Below are 13,034 nucleotides of genomic sequence, written 5' to 3' on the forward strand. Positions count from 1 at the left end.
AACAGCGAAACACTCATTATCTCATCTCATCTGAAGAGCTGGTAGGAAATACAGTAAAAGGTATTGATTCATTTCCACTGGATCCGCAAGATGGCGCTTGGAACTCATGAAACTGTAAACCACCTCTGGATCACCTTATGACATTTACAGTATGCATGATCCCATTAACCTGTTCGCAGTGGGGGAAAGTAACGAAATACTCAACTACTGTGTATAAGTACAATTTTGAAGTATGTACTTTGAGTATTTATAAGTAATGCAACATTATGGTCTAATTTGTGGACTCATCTACACCTTAGAGAACATGTTGTACTTTTTACTTCACTTTATTATTTAAGAGCTATAGGCATGGTCAGTAGTTACTTTGCAGAAATAGATAATTAGTACAAAATATAAATTAACTTATAATTTATTATATATTATTATGGAATAAGCTCCCCAGTAGTGGACTTTGTAAAGTGGGCTAATGAATTATCTCCATGTTAAACAGTTAGACCATCAAAGTTACGAGCTCATTTTGGTGATAATACTTTTGTACTTTTATTTGAGTACATTTAAATGCAGGATCTTTACATATAACTGAGTATTTTACAACGTAGTAGACTAAAGCTGCTTTTACTTAAACAAAAGATCTCAGTACCTCTTCCAACACTGAATGTTAGGGGGCCTCATAGCAAGGATTTGCAGTTGGGCCTCCAGTGACAAGCCGCTACACAGCCCCCTCTCTCTGTACATTAACCTGTCACCTTCACCTTTCCATCAAATACAGGCACAGCAGATGTAGGTTTTCTCCAGGTGCTTCCTCCCACAGTCCAAAGACATGCAGGTTAATTGGTGACTCTAGATTGCCCGTAGGTGTGAATGTGAGCGTGTCAGCCCTGTGATAGTCTGGCGACCTGTCCAGGGTGTACCCCACCTCTCGCCTAATGTCAGCTGGGATAGGCTCCAGCCTCTCTGTGACCCCTAACAGGATAAGCGATTATGGAAAATGAATGGATGGAACCAGGTTGTCTGGGTATATACTATTTTGAGGTAACTTGATTAAAGCCCCTGAAACCTTATTTCAAACCCTAATGTTCAATCAACATGACTACATTAGCAACAATCCAATGTAGAGTCAAACTTATATCATCCTTAGATTTTATTAACTGGGTGGGTGGTTTCAAATGAAATTTGTACAGCATGAATGGTCCCCAGAGGTTGAATCCTACTGACTTTGGTGATCACCTGACTTTTCCTTTGGCACCGGCATGTGGTTTATGACCAAATACCTGCTAAACTAATGACATTCCAATGAGCCTTGGTTGTATTGTTGTTTAGAGCTGATTAGCAAATATTAGCATGGCAATATGCTACGCTAAGATAGTGAACATTGTAAGAAATTAAACCTTCCTATTAGCATGTTAGCATAATGTTTGCATTTAGCTCAAAGCACTGCTGTGCCTCAGTACAGCCTCACAGAGCTGGTGACATGGCTGTAGACACAGAGTCTTGTTATGAGCTCATTTCACTAGTACATTACCTCATACTATACTCAGCTAGCTTCATGTAATGTCCCTCATCATATTATTGGTGTTCATCATTTCATCTCCAACCTATAAATAATTGATTGTGCTTGTTGTGCCCTTTGGCTGACGCTCCTCACAAGACACACCACTATTAGTGTGTTTGGCCTTATAAAGAAGCCTGAGCCTCCTCCTACCTGCTCTTTCACTCAGCTGCTGCTAAATAAAACCTCTTAGGACATGGGGACTGTGCCAACTTGGGCTTTCATGACCAGGTGCTAACATGGCATTGGTCTCACGCTATATATATTTCTACCTGTCTGTTCTATTTTCATCAAGTGGTAATGTTTTCAAAAGAGAGGGCTTCATTTTGTATTACCAGTGCTTTGTTTGGATTAAAATTGATTTATATAAATAAAAATGTGACATATTTGGTGCAACTCAAACGCTGCAAAAATTGCTTTTAAGCTCTGTACGCTGGAATCAAATGGTAAGAACCTGTCTTGGTATATCAATCCTGGAATAAGAGTTACAGGGTTTTATCAGGGTGTGGTTAAAGAGGGCAGTGGTGAAGAGATGTGTGAAAGAACGAGAGACAAAAGAAAACATTTATGTTATTATTCTGCATTTTAATCTGGTGGCCTTTGTTCTTTGTGAACCACAATATTTTTGCGTGGGCTATCTTAGTACAAGCTTAAGAATTAAGTGGATTAAATATATCAGGTAGGCAGAGAGTCTCACTGTCTCTGTGTTTCTGTCGTTTACAACCTGCAATTAGGTTTTTAGATAAATGACAGTTTTCTCTCTGTTATTATCTGTCTTCAGCCTACCTGTTTGTCACATTTCTACCGTAATATCATGCAGTTTCAGGCAAATCAGACTGATAAAGTGGTGGGTTTTTTTGTGCATAGCCTTTTGCCACTATTTTGTTTTTATTCTGTATATTTGTGACACATATTTCTGATTTATTATGTACATACACACCAGAATTTTCAGATAATGCTCAACATCGACCATATCAGTGATGTTAAATTCCAAAATATTTGCAGTCTTTTTCTTCCTTTCTCTCTTTTTATTTGTTTGTGATTGTTAGTCATGTGTTCATCAGGGAGATCCTCCTCCGAGGGAATCACACTGTCACATTGTGTTTGGGTTGATGATCAAACGGCTGCGGGCCAAAGTAGCCACGCTGTTTCCAGGAAACACTGCAGACGAAACAGTGATTAGTATGGAGGCAACGTGAGCCGTTCTAATAAAACCTGAGCCTTCTACACATGTTTTATTTTAACTTGGCCAGATCACAAATAGGTACGGTTAAGAGCCATGTCGCGAAGGCAAGAAAGTTTATACGTCTGTGGAAAAGCTTCAGTGAATAACTTCTTCCACTTGAAGCTTTATTTTCCCATTACACAAATCAAATTAAAACAACCTGAGCAATGAATGAGCTGATAAAGCTTTCACATAAGACTTCACCTGCACAGCCTCTCTATTTGGATCTGAGTGAAGTTACAGCTCAGTGAAGCCATGGTCACAAGACAGTGACCCTTGCCTTGTGGGGCATCCTGGTGGCCTGGATTCCAGCTAAGACCTTTTGTCATGTTATTCCCCTCACTCATATTTTAATTATAAATATATATATACATACATTCTATTAAAGTATCCTTGAAAAAACAAGAATTCAGTCAGCGGACATTACCCTCAAATCAGTGTTGGAAAAATATGTGAGCCATCATATTGTCAACAACCCCCTTAAACTGGCCCTTACGTGCAGCATCTTCAAAGTTAAATAACATATTCTGCCTGTGTTTGTCTCAGCACTTCACAAGAAACCATTTATAGGACTGTGCCAATGTGCCAGCTGGAAAACAGCAAACTCTGATGTCTTGACTGGGATTAAAGTTTGAACTTTCAGCATGCTGTTGTTACACTGGAATTCGTGGAGTTTCAAAGGTCAAATGGGAATCTTTCAGGTGATTGTGGATAATCTCCGGCACGTTCCTGAGACACTGTTGAATAAGACAGCTTACTCTGACGCTGCTGCCGACGCTCCCATCATCCACACCGTAATGGGACTACGAGCCCTTAATCTGTTGAGATCAGACAGACTGGGATACTGAGAATCTCCATACTGCTCCACAAGAGCTAAAAATATTGCACACCCTTTATTTGTATATTTAATTGTTTACTTTTTATTTTATTATATGAATTGAATATGAAGTTTATTTTTACTTTTGAACTTTAAAAAAAAACACCTTATATAAACTGGTGTTTTTATAAGCTTCATTTTTAATAACTTTTGGGGGTTTTGTCTTTCATTCTGTTTCTTTTTATATTGCTTTTATTGTTGGTTATCTGTTTCTGTTTTTAAAAATTGTATTTTTACTTGCTGTTTTATGTTACGCACAAGTATGCACTTTCATTAACTGTGAAGCTCATTGGTTGGTGGGAGAAATTAAAGCTTAAAGCTAGTTTTTAAATTGAAAATATGCCATCTCTATTATGTGGGTGTCCGATCAATGTCAAGGGTAAATGTGGTCGACAGTGAATGCCTCAGTGCGAACTATATTAATTGAGTAAGCTGCATTCCCAGCTGCAAAATCAGTTGTTCTCTCTGCATCCAGTGCCGTCATTTGACGTGACATTGGTGTAGTTGGAGGAAGGAAAAACTACAGGTTGCATTTATTTCTTCTCCAATAGCCAAGGGGTTGTGCTCAAGATGCCACTCAAAAACAGAACTTCTTTTATTCTTCTCGTGTTTTGCACACTGGCTCTGCTTCCAACAGCAACAAATATAAGTGCAGAAGATATATGTCATTTACAGCATTTTCCCTGACTCAGACATTTAGCCGTATTTATTTGAGCCAGAATAAACAGCTGAAGAAATCATTCTTACAAACCCCACTGAAAAAAAATCCAACTGGACCAAAAGGTCATCGTCCAATGGCTCATTACCTGTAAAACAAAACCCTCTTTTGTTTATTTAACTTAGTTCACAGAGGAGCTATTAAAGTAAAATATTAACTAAAATGAAAAGTCTTAAGTTCTTAAGGACTCATATAAAGTCATATGATTTGTGTTATGATTCATACATTATTTGTTAACTTGAGCAATGTGATAATGGAACGTAGAAAGTAGTGAGACCGACAGTCACTGAGTTCAGGCTCCAGAGTGTGTATTTTCGGAGCAAAGGGCTCCTGGAGAAGTGGGCTTTTGTTTTCAGGATAATGGCCTCTTGGACTATGAGCTTTCGGCCCAATAGGACATAATTCAAACTATTGGGGTTTTGGAATAATGGTCCTTTGGACCAATGGGCAGTCCCTGTGGAGAGAGGCCACGGCTACCTCTGCATGAGCTGTGTGGTCAGCGAGACGTCACCACTACACTGATGGAAAGGTAACCCAGCTTTTGGACCTATTTCTTAGAAGGTCCATCTCCAGTGCAGCATAGCTTTACTCAGTGTGGCCAAGAGTGACAATGGAAAAAAGGTGTAAGAGGATATGGGCGGCGAGGACCCTCCAGGACCTCAGCTGCTGAGAGCAAACAGCATCTGATGGTGCCTACATGAGCAACACTGAACAAATATAATTAGCAATAAGAGAAGATTCTTGAGATGCTTGCTCTCGATGACACAACACGGCCCATTGTTTGAAACAGGTGCAGCTCACAGATAGATCGCACTAATAATAGCAGCTCTAAAGGCTATTATTAAACACAAGTCAATCAACATATCCAGCAGCAGACCTCATATCATAACACATAACACTTCCTCTCGGAGAAGTTAACCCTGATATGAAAAAGCAGTTAAACTTTAAGACCCTGATTTACTCTAATTTAAAGACTGCTTTGTTTGTGGAGGAACAAATGGGATTATCAGCCGACTACTACAACAGCCATGTGGCGGCTGTGTTGTTGTATGTTTGTCCCTGTGATTTAGCTAGCTGGTATTATTAAACCCTTTGTAGTCCAAAAAAGCTACCCACTGATTGCTTAACTGGATTATGGAGCAGGCAACAGCAGTAATAATGGACAAGTTAAGCCCAGTGATGCTCGGAGGGAGGCTGCGCGTATAAAAAGGCAGCTCGACCGATGCAGACCGCACTCTCCACTCTCCCTGACACACTCTACCAAGCTCCCAGACAACTGAGAAGAGGTAAGACTTCATGTTCATGGATGGATGAATGGATGGAAAGGTGGATGCCTGAACATAGTGGTGATACTAATGATCAAATACAGCTGTTGCCTGTGGCCCATTTGGGGCATGATTTTACTTTGTGATTAGGAAACACTGATGAGGAAAAACTACATGGGCTCATACTTGAATGATTATATTATATATAGTTGTGCTTCAGTGAGTAATATTACACCTTGAAGTTAGGCAGAAATTGCACTATGTAGTCTTTCGCAGGCCATTTTACAGCATATAAATAGGGGTTGCAAACATTTCTACAACAGACAGCCATATGTGAAATAGATGTACATGCTTGTTTAATGCTAGTGTCAATGTATCAGGCGGCTATAGGTGGTCAAAGTATGGCTGCTGTAGATTAAATCAGCCTAAATGACTGCGGGTTTGCAGGTAAATGTACTAATCTCCCAAAATTCATCTTGTTAATTAGTAGAGAATTGCAACTCTGATGCTGAGCTACAAGCACAGGCAGATACTGGTGAAATCATTTCACCATGCACGGATACAAGAAACAGTTCATCGGTTCGTTTTGGAGGAGATGGGACATCCAGCAATGATTGTGCTAGACTGAGCAATAATAAGAACAGAGCATTTATCCATTAATCCATCAATAATTGTATAATATAAAATGATCAAAAGACAGGAATGAGCCATAATTTACTTCATTAGTATTTAGATTAGCTGCTGAACGATCACAGGTGCGGATTTTCTGGATATTTCACAGCTGCTAGCCAATCAGAATTGAGGAATGCATCTGTTGCGTACCTCTCTATGCACATGTAGCCTTTCTTCCTGTATCCACACAGTTATATGGTTCCTTTAGGACCACACAAGTCACATCAGGCTTCAAGATGGGGCAGGACAGCTGTATGTAATGAGAACTGAACAATTAAGCTTTTATTTAATGTACCAATTTACCAATTTTAATGATTTAGTAGAACGCCAGGACGAGACCAGACAGTCGGAAAATGCCTGACAGTAAATTAAAGACTCATCAAACCCCACTTACGGCTCTCCAGTTAAGTTTGAAATCTCTAAATAGCCACAATTAATCAGATGCTTACAGGTCTCATAAAGTCTCTGTAATAATCCTTGTTACAGAGCTATAGAGGGCTAAAGTTAGGTTAGTGTCTCATTAAGTCCAGGAATACTGCAGCAAGTTACTGAATGGGTTTTATCCATTTAACTGTCCTGGAATAATCCAAACAGGCATCAGCTTTGGCACTGCTGTTACATTCGAGGGGAACACATTGTGACATAATCGTGAGTGTCGTGTAAATCTGGCCCTGGAGTTCGGCATGAGGCCTGTGTGTGTGTGGGACAGGGGGTCAGTTAGCAGATACAGAATAAAGGATAAGCCAGGAGCCCTTACACTGATGGTGTAATCTTATCGCGAGGGATTAACCTTCTGTACCCTGAAAACAAAACATTGCTCCGGCTGACAGTTGGTGAAGGATCAGTGTCTTAATCACAACATCTGACTGATACTGTGACCTTTTGATAACCTGAAGTCACTTTTGTCTCATTTTTTTCCCAACAGAACACCTCGAAAGATCTTCCAGAGATGGCAAAGTAAGAGTTGTTTTCCTTTTGCTATTTCCTTTTTGTCCCCCAAAGGAAGTTCTCTTACTTCAATCTCACCAGCTTACTTTAAAGTTAGTCAGATAGTCGGAGAGACTCATTTCTTTTGTTCAAAAAAGGTGAAACACTGACTTCAAAACCTGCAATCACTTTTAAAACTGTACTCAGAGTTGCAGGCTTTGACCCGGGGTCAGCCAACTCCTAAAAGTAATGAGTAGTTTTAAAGTATTTATTTAAGGTTTACAAAGGCTTAGTCGGTTGATGCGTCGGTTCAAATGCGGTCTGAGATGGTACCGCAGGTAATCAGCCAATCTGGATCCGTGCCAAACCATTTGTAGCTCCCTTACCTGGGCCAACCTCTCAATCCGGGCACGATGAGGTAAAGCTGCTCCACACTTAGCTGTTCCTAACTGGATAAAAAGGAAAAGGATTACTAGTCCTTCTGCTGCCTGCAAAGGAACATACATCACCTTCAGAGTCTAAAACTAATCATTATTGTATCTGTCCAGTCCAGACAGTAGCTCTGTCTGGGTTTTTAAATCAGACATAAATAGTCTTAAAGTGGTGTTTCTCCTCTTTTTTCCACAGGGTTTTCAAGAAGACCAGTGGAAACGGAGGGGTGAGCTACACTTGCTGATTTGTCTTGAGTTAAAACACACTTGGAAACAAACTTACTGTCAATAAGCTCTGAAACACTCAACTGTTTTCACTTTATTCTGCCTTACAGCTGACCCTCTACCTGGGGAAGAGAGACTATGTGGACCACGTGAAGGAAGTGGACAAAGTTGGTACGTTTCGTCGCCTTCAGTGAGTGTGTGTCTGCGTGTGTGTGCAGCTGCGTAATATAATATTTTCTGTCACCTTTTCAGAGGGTGTTGTCAAGCTGGACCCAGCAGACTTCGGAGACAGGAAAGGTAACATCTAAAAAAGATCCACTTTCCTTCAAAACCCTCCCAAGTCGAGTCATTAAGAATTCGTAACGAAATACTGAATCGACTATTATGTGTTGACAGTGTTTGTGCAGCTGGCATGTGCCTTCCGCTACGGCAGCGATGACCTGGATGTGATGGGTCTGTGCTTCAGGAAGGACATCTGGATCCAACATGTCCAGATCTACCCTGAGTGCCACAAGCCCACTCTGACCCCCATGCACGACACCCTGCTGAAGAAGGCTGGAGACAACTCACACCCTTTCACTTTCGAAGTACAACAACATGTTTAGAGTGTACAAAATACAATGAAACAATTTGCCATCCTCAAATTCCGTCGACAACTTGACATTGTTTTTTTAATTCATAATCATTTGGGGACTAAAAAAACATTCTTCTTTTTATTTTTAGATTCCCATTGACCTGCCATGCTCAGTGTCTCTGCAGCCTGGACCAGATGACAAGGGGAAGGTAAAACTCGTGTTAATCTGCACCACTCACCTCCCCGTATCTTACACCCTTGAGGCAAGTGTGTCTAATGTCGCCACTGGTCATTGTAATGGTTTTATTTTTGTTTCACAGGCCTGTGGTGTCGACTTCGAGGTCAAAACTTACCTTGCCAAGGAAAAGTGCAACCCTGATGAGAAGATTGAAAAGAAGTGAGCATGCTTTCATTTTGTTCACCATCACATCTCACCTTTCAGCTGTTGCACTATTCTGACTAAGTAACACTTCCTCTACTCCATCTTTCTGTCCCTCCTCTGTCCCACTCCGCCCCACAGGGACACAGCTCGCCTTATCATTCGTAAAATCCAGTACGCCCCCTCTCAGGTGGGCGCCGGACCCAAGGCTGACCTCTGCAAAAGCTTCATGATGTCCGACAAGCCTGTTCACGTAGAAGCTTCAATGGAGAAAGATGTACAGTAGCAAAACTAAACTGATTTAAGTGTCAAGTATCAGCTAGTCTAAGTGTTGATGTTCCTAGACTGAGTTTGAATGCCACCGTCTTCCACCTTTAACTGGTTGTTTCCTGGTTTTGACCACAGCTCTACTTCCATGGCGAATCAATCCCAATCAAAATCAAAATCAACAACGAGAGCAACAAAACCGTCAAGAAATTCAAAATCACTGGTGGGTACCTCTGAAAACACTTTCATATAGATTTAATATGACTGTTACTAAGAGCACAACATAATCATCCATTTCCTTCTTCTCACAGTGGACCAAACCACGGACATCGTCCTCTACTCGGCAGACAAATACACTAAGACTGTTCTCACCCAAGAGTTTTCGTAAGTGGACTGAAAACTGACGGCAAATGTCAAGCATCAAGTGTGCAGCTTGGTATGTTGACGTATGGGTTTGTGCTTTATCCTTCACAGAGAGACAGTAGAGCCCAACGGCACCTACGAGAACACTCTGAGCATCACCCCGCTGCTGTCTGAAAACAAGGAGAAGAGAGGGCTCGCACTGGATGGACGACTCAAGGATGAGGACACTAACTTGGCCTCCACCACTGTGTGAGTGCACAACCACAGCAGACAGAATCAAAGGGGAACTACGAACATTTTCAAAATGAAAACATGTCATTCCCATGGTCTCAGACAGTCCAAAAAGACTAGTAAACATGAACAACTCTCTACCAAATCCAAAAAGTAGAGTGCTAAAACTCAAATCTTTATACACTATGACATCACAAGTTTGAGACTCACTTCTCTGGCTTCTGGCTTTGAGAGAGAGTAGCTCATCAGTTCTTAATATAGGTGGTGTTCCTCTTTAAGTATGATTTGTGTGGAATTCATGCAGCTCATTTGCATCGCTGCATGTCCATAATATCTTATAACAGTTTTAAAAAACGACACTTAACTGAATTAAACCTCCCAATCTCTCAAATCCAAATACCTCCTCTCTGCAGGCTGCGACCAGGATTAGAAAAAGAAGTGATGGGAATCTTGGTTTCCTACAAGGTTAAAATTAACCTCATGGTGGCCGGAGGAGGGTAAGCATCCTTTTTTTGTGTACAGAAAATGTATCATTGTTGTTTTTTAAAGATTAAAATTAACTCAAACTCTGTCTTGTCTTTCTGTAGCCTGCTGGGCGGCCTCACTGCCAGGTGAGTAAAGTTTATTTATAATCATATCACAGCCCACGCAGCCAGTTAATCGTGACAACACATCACCTGTATTGTTCTGACTGGTTGGTGTGTTTTCTCTACAGTGACGTCACAGTGGAGCTGCCATTGTTGCTCATGCACCCCAAACCTGAAGGTATTTTTTAATCACTCACACACTAAACTGCCAGATTTGCCTCAACACTATCTTGCTCGTGACTTTTCTAATGATTTCGCCCTCTCATGCTCTTACTTTCTTCCTCTCACATCTACCGCACACATCAATCTGAGCAGAGTAAAGACTGCACATCAGCGTAAGTATAAAATCACTTTTGTTTTGGAGCTATCTACCCAGAAATCACATTCATATTTATCTATTTTTAATGTTGTTCTCTTGCAGTGTCTTGAAAGAAAACTCCCCCATAGTCAAGGTGAGGTTCATACACACTATGGTTCAGATTAGTATTCAAATGATAAACATTTCATCATAACCTATAAGGTATTAAAATGTTGGGGATTATCTTATACTATTCAAAAAAGTAATTTCCCCCTTTACAGTAGGCTACAATGAATGCATCATCCATATAGTATTCTAATGGGAGATGTCCTCACACCGTGCATTATAAACTTCTCTCTGTGTTTACTTCTTCCCAGAGAGGATGTTACCCTGGAGGTTGAGGAGAAACCCACAGAAAGACAATGAGGGGAAATGACACAAACCAAAGAAGAAGAAGGATGTGACGGTGTAATGAATCCAAATAACATTCACCAAGCAACAGAGGAGAATTACCTTGAGAATACACCAAGGATATACCAGATGCGATGGTCCCCTCACAGATTTTGTTGTCCTTGTTTTGTTTAATTGATGTGGTTTAGCTGTATAGAGGGAGTATTCTGACTCAGAAGTAGTATCCAACATTTAGAGACCAAAGACGTGCGTAGAATCAGACATACATACCAGTACAAAATAAAAATCCCTTTCACCTCACATCAGAGTGTGAGAGGGGGGAGTCACTCAAGCCACTGTGCTTTGGATTAGTGATACGCTCATCTGTTATTATGAGTGGCACTTTTCTCCTTCTGTGAAATATATCAGATAACAGTGTGTTTTTGACATCATGTAAAAGAACCCATAATGCAATAAAAATTATTGTAAAAACAGAATTCTTGTTGTGGGGGTTTTGTTTATGTTTCTGTCTCTGCTGCTGTCTTTTGGCAGGACGTCTGCTCTCATTCACTTGTCCCACAAAATGCAACATCACATTTTTACTTACTTTTTTACTTATGGTGCAATCTGGTATTATTTGTTACACTTAAGATGCTATGGGGACACAAAATATGAAGCATAGGAGGATAGGCTAGTGAGAGAATTTGAGGAACCCACACAGAGAAATTATTAGCTATAGAAATTCACACAATGGCAGTGCAAAGAGACCATCATGCACACCCACTTTGGCGGCTCTACCACTTACAGTTCAGAAGGATCAGCAGCTGGTGATCTGGGTTATCGCACCATAACTCTGATTCTAACCTTAACCTCAAAACCAAGTCTGAACCCGCAAACAGGCCTGTGAAGGTCTGTCTGAAGGTGAGGACGGGTCAAAATGTCCTCACTCTCAGGGTCTAAAACTAAAATACACACACACCTACATACTACATACTTCTATTGCTATCTTATTCTGCAGCGGTCATGATGGATGGCAGGTGCCTTTCTCTAGTAGAGAGGACAAACATTTGGGACTTTCTCCATGTCTCTCTCCATTGTGCCGAAACATTCAAACAACATCTCTCTGTGTGTGTTTCTCTACATCTCCACTGCAAGACTTTACAAATAAAGTTCCCTGTTTATATCACAGCAGAAATATGATGTGCATTTTTCCAGAGACGCTCTTGGTTTGTCCATGTGTTTGCTAATAATCAATTATTTTTCAAATATCATTAGACCTTAGAGAGTTGGATTATACTTTTAGGAAAGTAACTGCAGCGTCTGCTTCCAAAATACACAATTCAGTCCTTAGCCTACTGTACAATGTTAGATTCTTCAAGTCAAATCAAGGACAAACAGGTTAAACAAACAGCTTTTATCCAAAACAACAGCTGCACTGTGAGAATATGCGTAAGTGCAATACAAGGGATCTGTGCAGCAGGCTAAATGCCCTGCATGTGTGTTTTGCAGTGTTTTGCAAGTGTAATATTTATTACTGTTTTACTTTTCCTCTTTATTTCATAGTTTGTTGTTGATTTCATAAGCTCCTTTTACTTTATTTGCACTGAGGAGGTTGCATTCAATGTTATTGAACAATGTACAAGGACAATAAAGACATACTATCTTCTATCTGTTCTATCAAAATATGCAGTATTACTGAGACTGAAAACCCACCATTTCTTCTTCTACTGTAACCATTCAATAACCAAAATACTGTCATAACGTAAAATTGTTAATGGGATTCAGAAATAAATACAAACATTTGGGAAGGAACTAGTCCAACCCCACAAAAATTTTGCATTATAAATGTAATTTCATAATAATGAGTTAATTGTTAATCTTTAATTCATATTATATTAGAAGATACTGCGCATATGTATTCTACATTTATTGAAATTAATTTATGTAATTTAAGAAATAAATAAGGGACATTGAGGCAGACGGTCCAGAAGGAGGCAGTAATGAGACGTTCAGAATCACGTTAAGACTCCAACTGTCGTAAAACCGCAGAGGAAGA

General features: G+C 40.2%; 1 protein-coding gene across 1 annotated transcript; it reads left to right on the forward strand.

Annotated features, from left to right (window-relative positions):
- The first annotated feature begins 5,614 nt into the window (after positions 1-5,614).
- arr3a (arrestin 3a, retinal (X-arrestin)) lies at positions 5,615-11,437 on the forward strand. Its single transcript, XM_049592173.1, has 18 exons — positions 5,615-5,655; positions 7,232-7,263; positions 7,861-7,891; positions 8,000-8,060; positions 8,142-8,186; positions 8,286-8,476; positions 8,613-8,672; positions 8,784-8,860; positions 8,984-9,119; positions 9,248-9,332; positions 9,421-9,493; positions 9,584-9,721; positions 10,117-10,200; positions 10,291-10,314; positions 10,419-10,468; positions 10,606-10,625; positions 10,712-10,742; positions 10,966-11,437. The coding sequence occupies exons 2-16, from the start codon at positions 7,256-7,258 to the stop codon at positions 10,608-10,610; spliced, it is 1,068 nt and encodes a 355-aa protein (XP_049448130.1). The 5' UTR covers positions 5,615-5,655; positions 7,232-7,255; the 3' UTR covers positions 10,611-10,625; positions 10,712-10,742; positions 10,966-11,437.
- Positions 11,438-13,034: the final 1,597 nt, after the last annotated feature.

The sequence above is a fragment of the Epinephelus fuscoguttatus genome, linkage group LG12, assembly GCF_011397635.1.
Source record: "Epinephelus fuscoguttatus linkage group LG12, E.fuscoguttatus.final_Chr_v1".
Lineage (NCBI taxonomy): Eukaryota > Metazoa > Chordata > Actinopteri > Perciformes > Serranidae > Epinephelus > Epinephelus fuscoguttatus.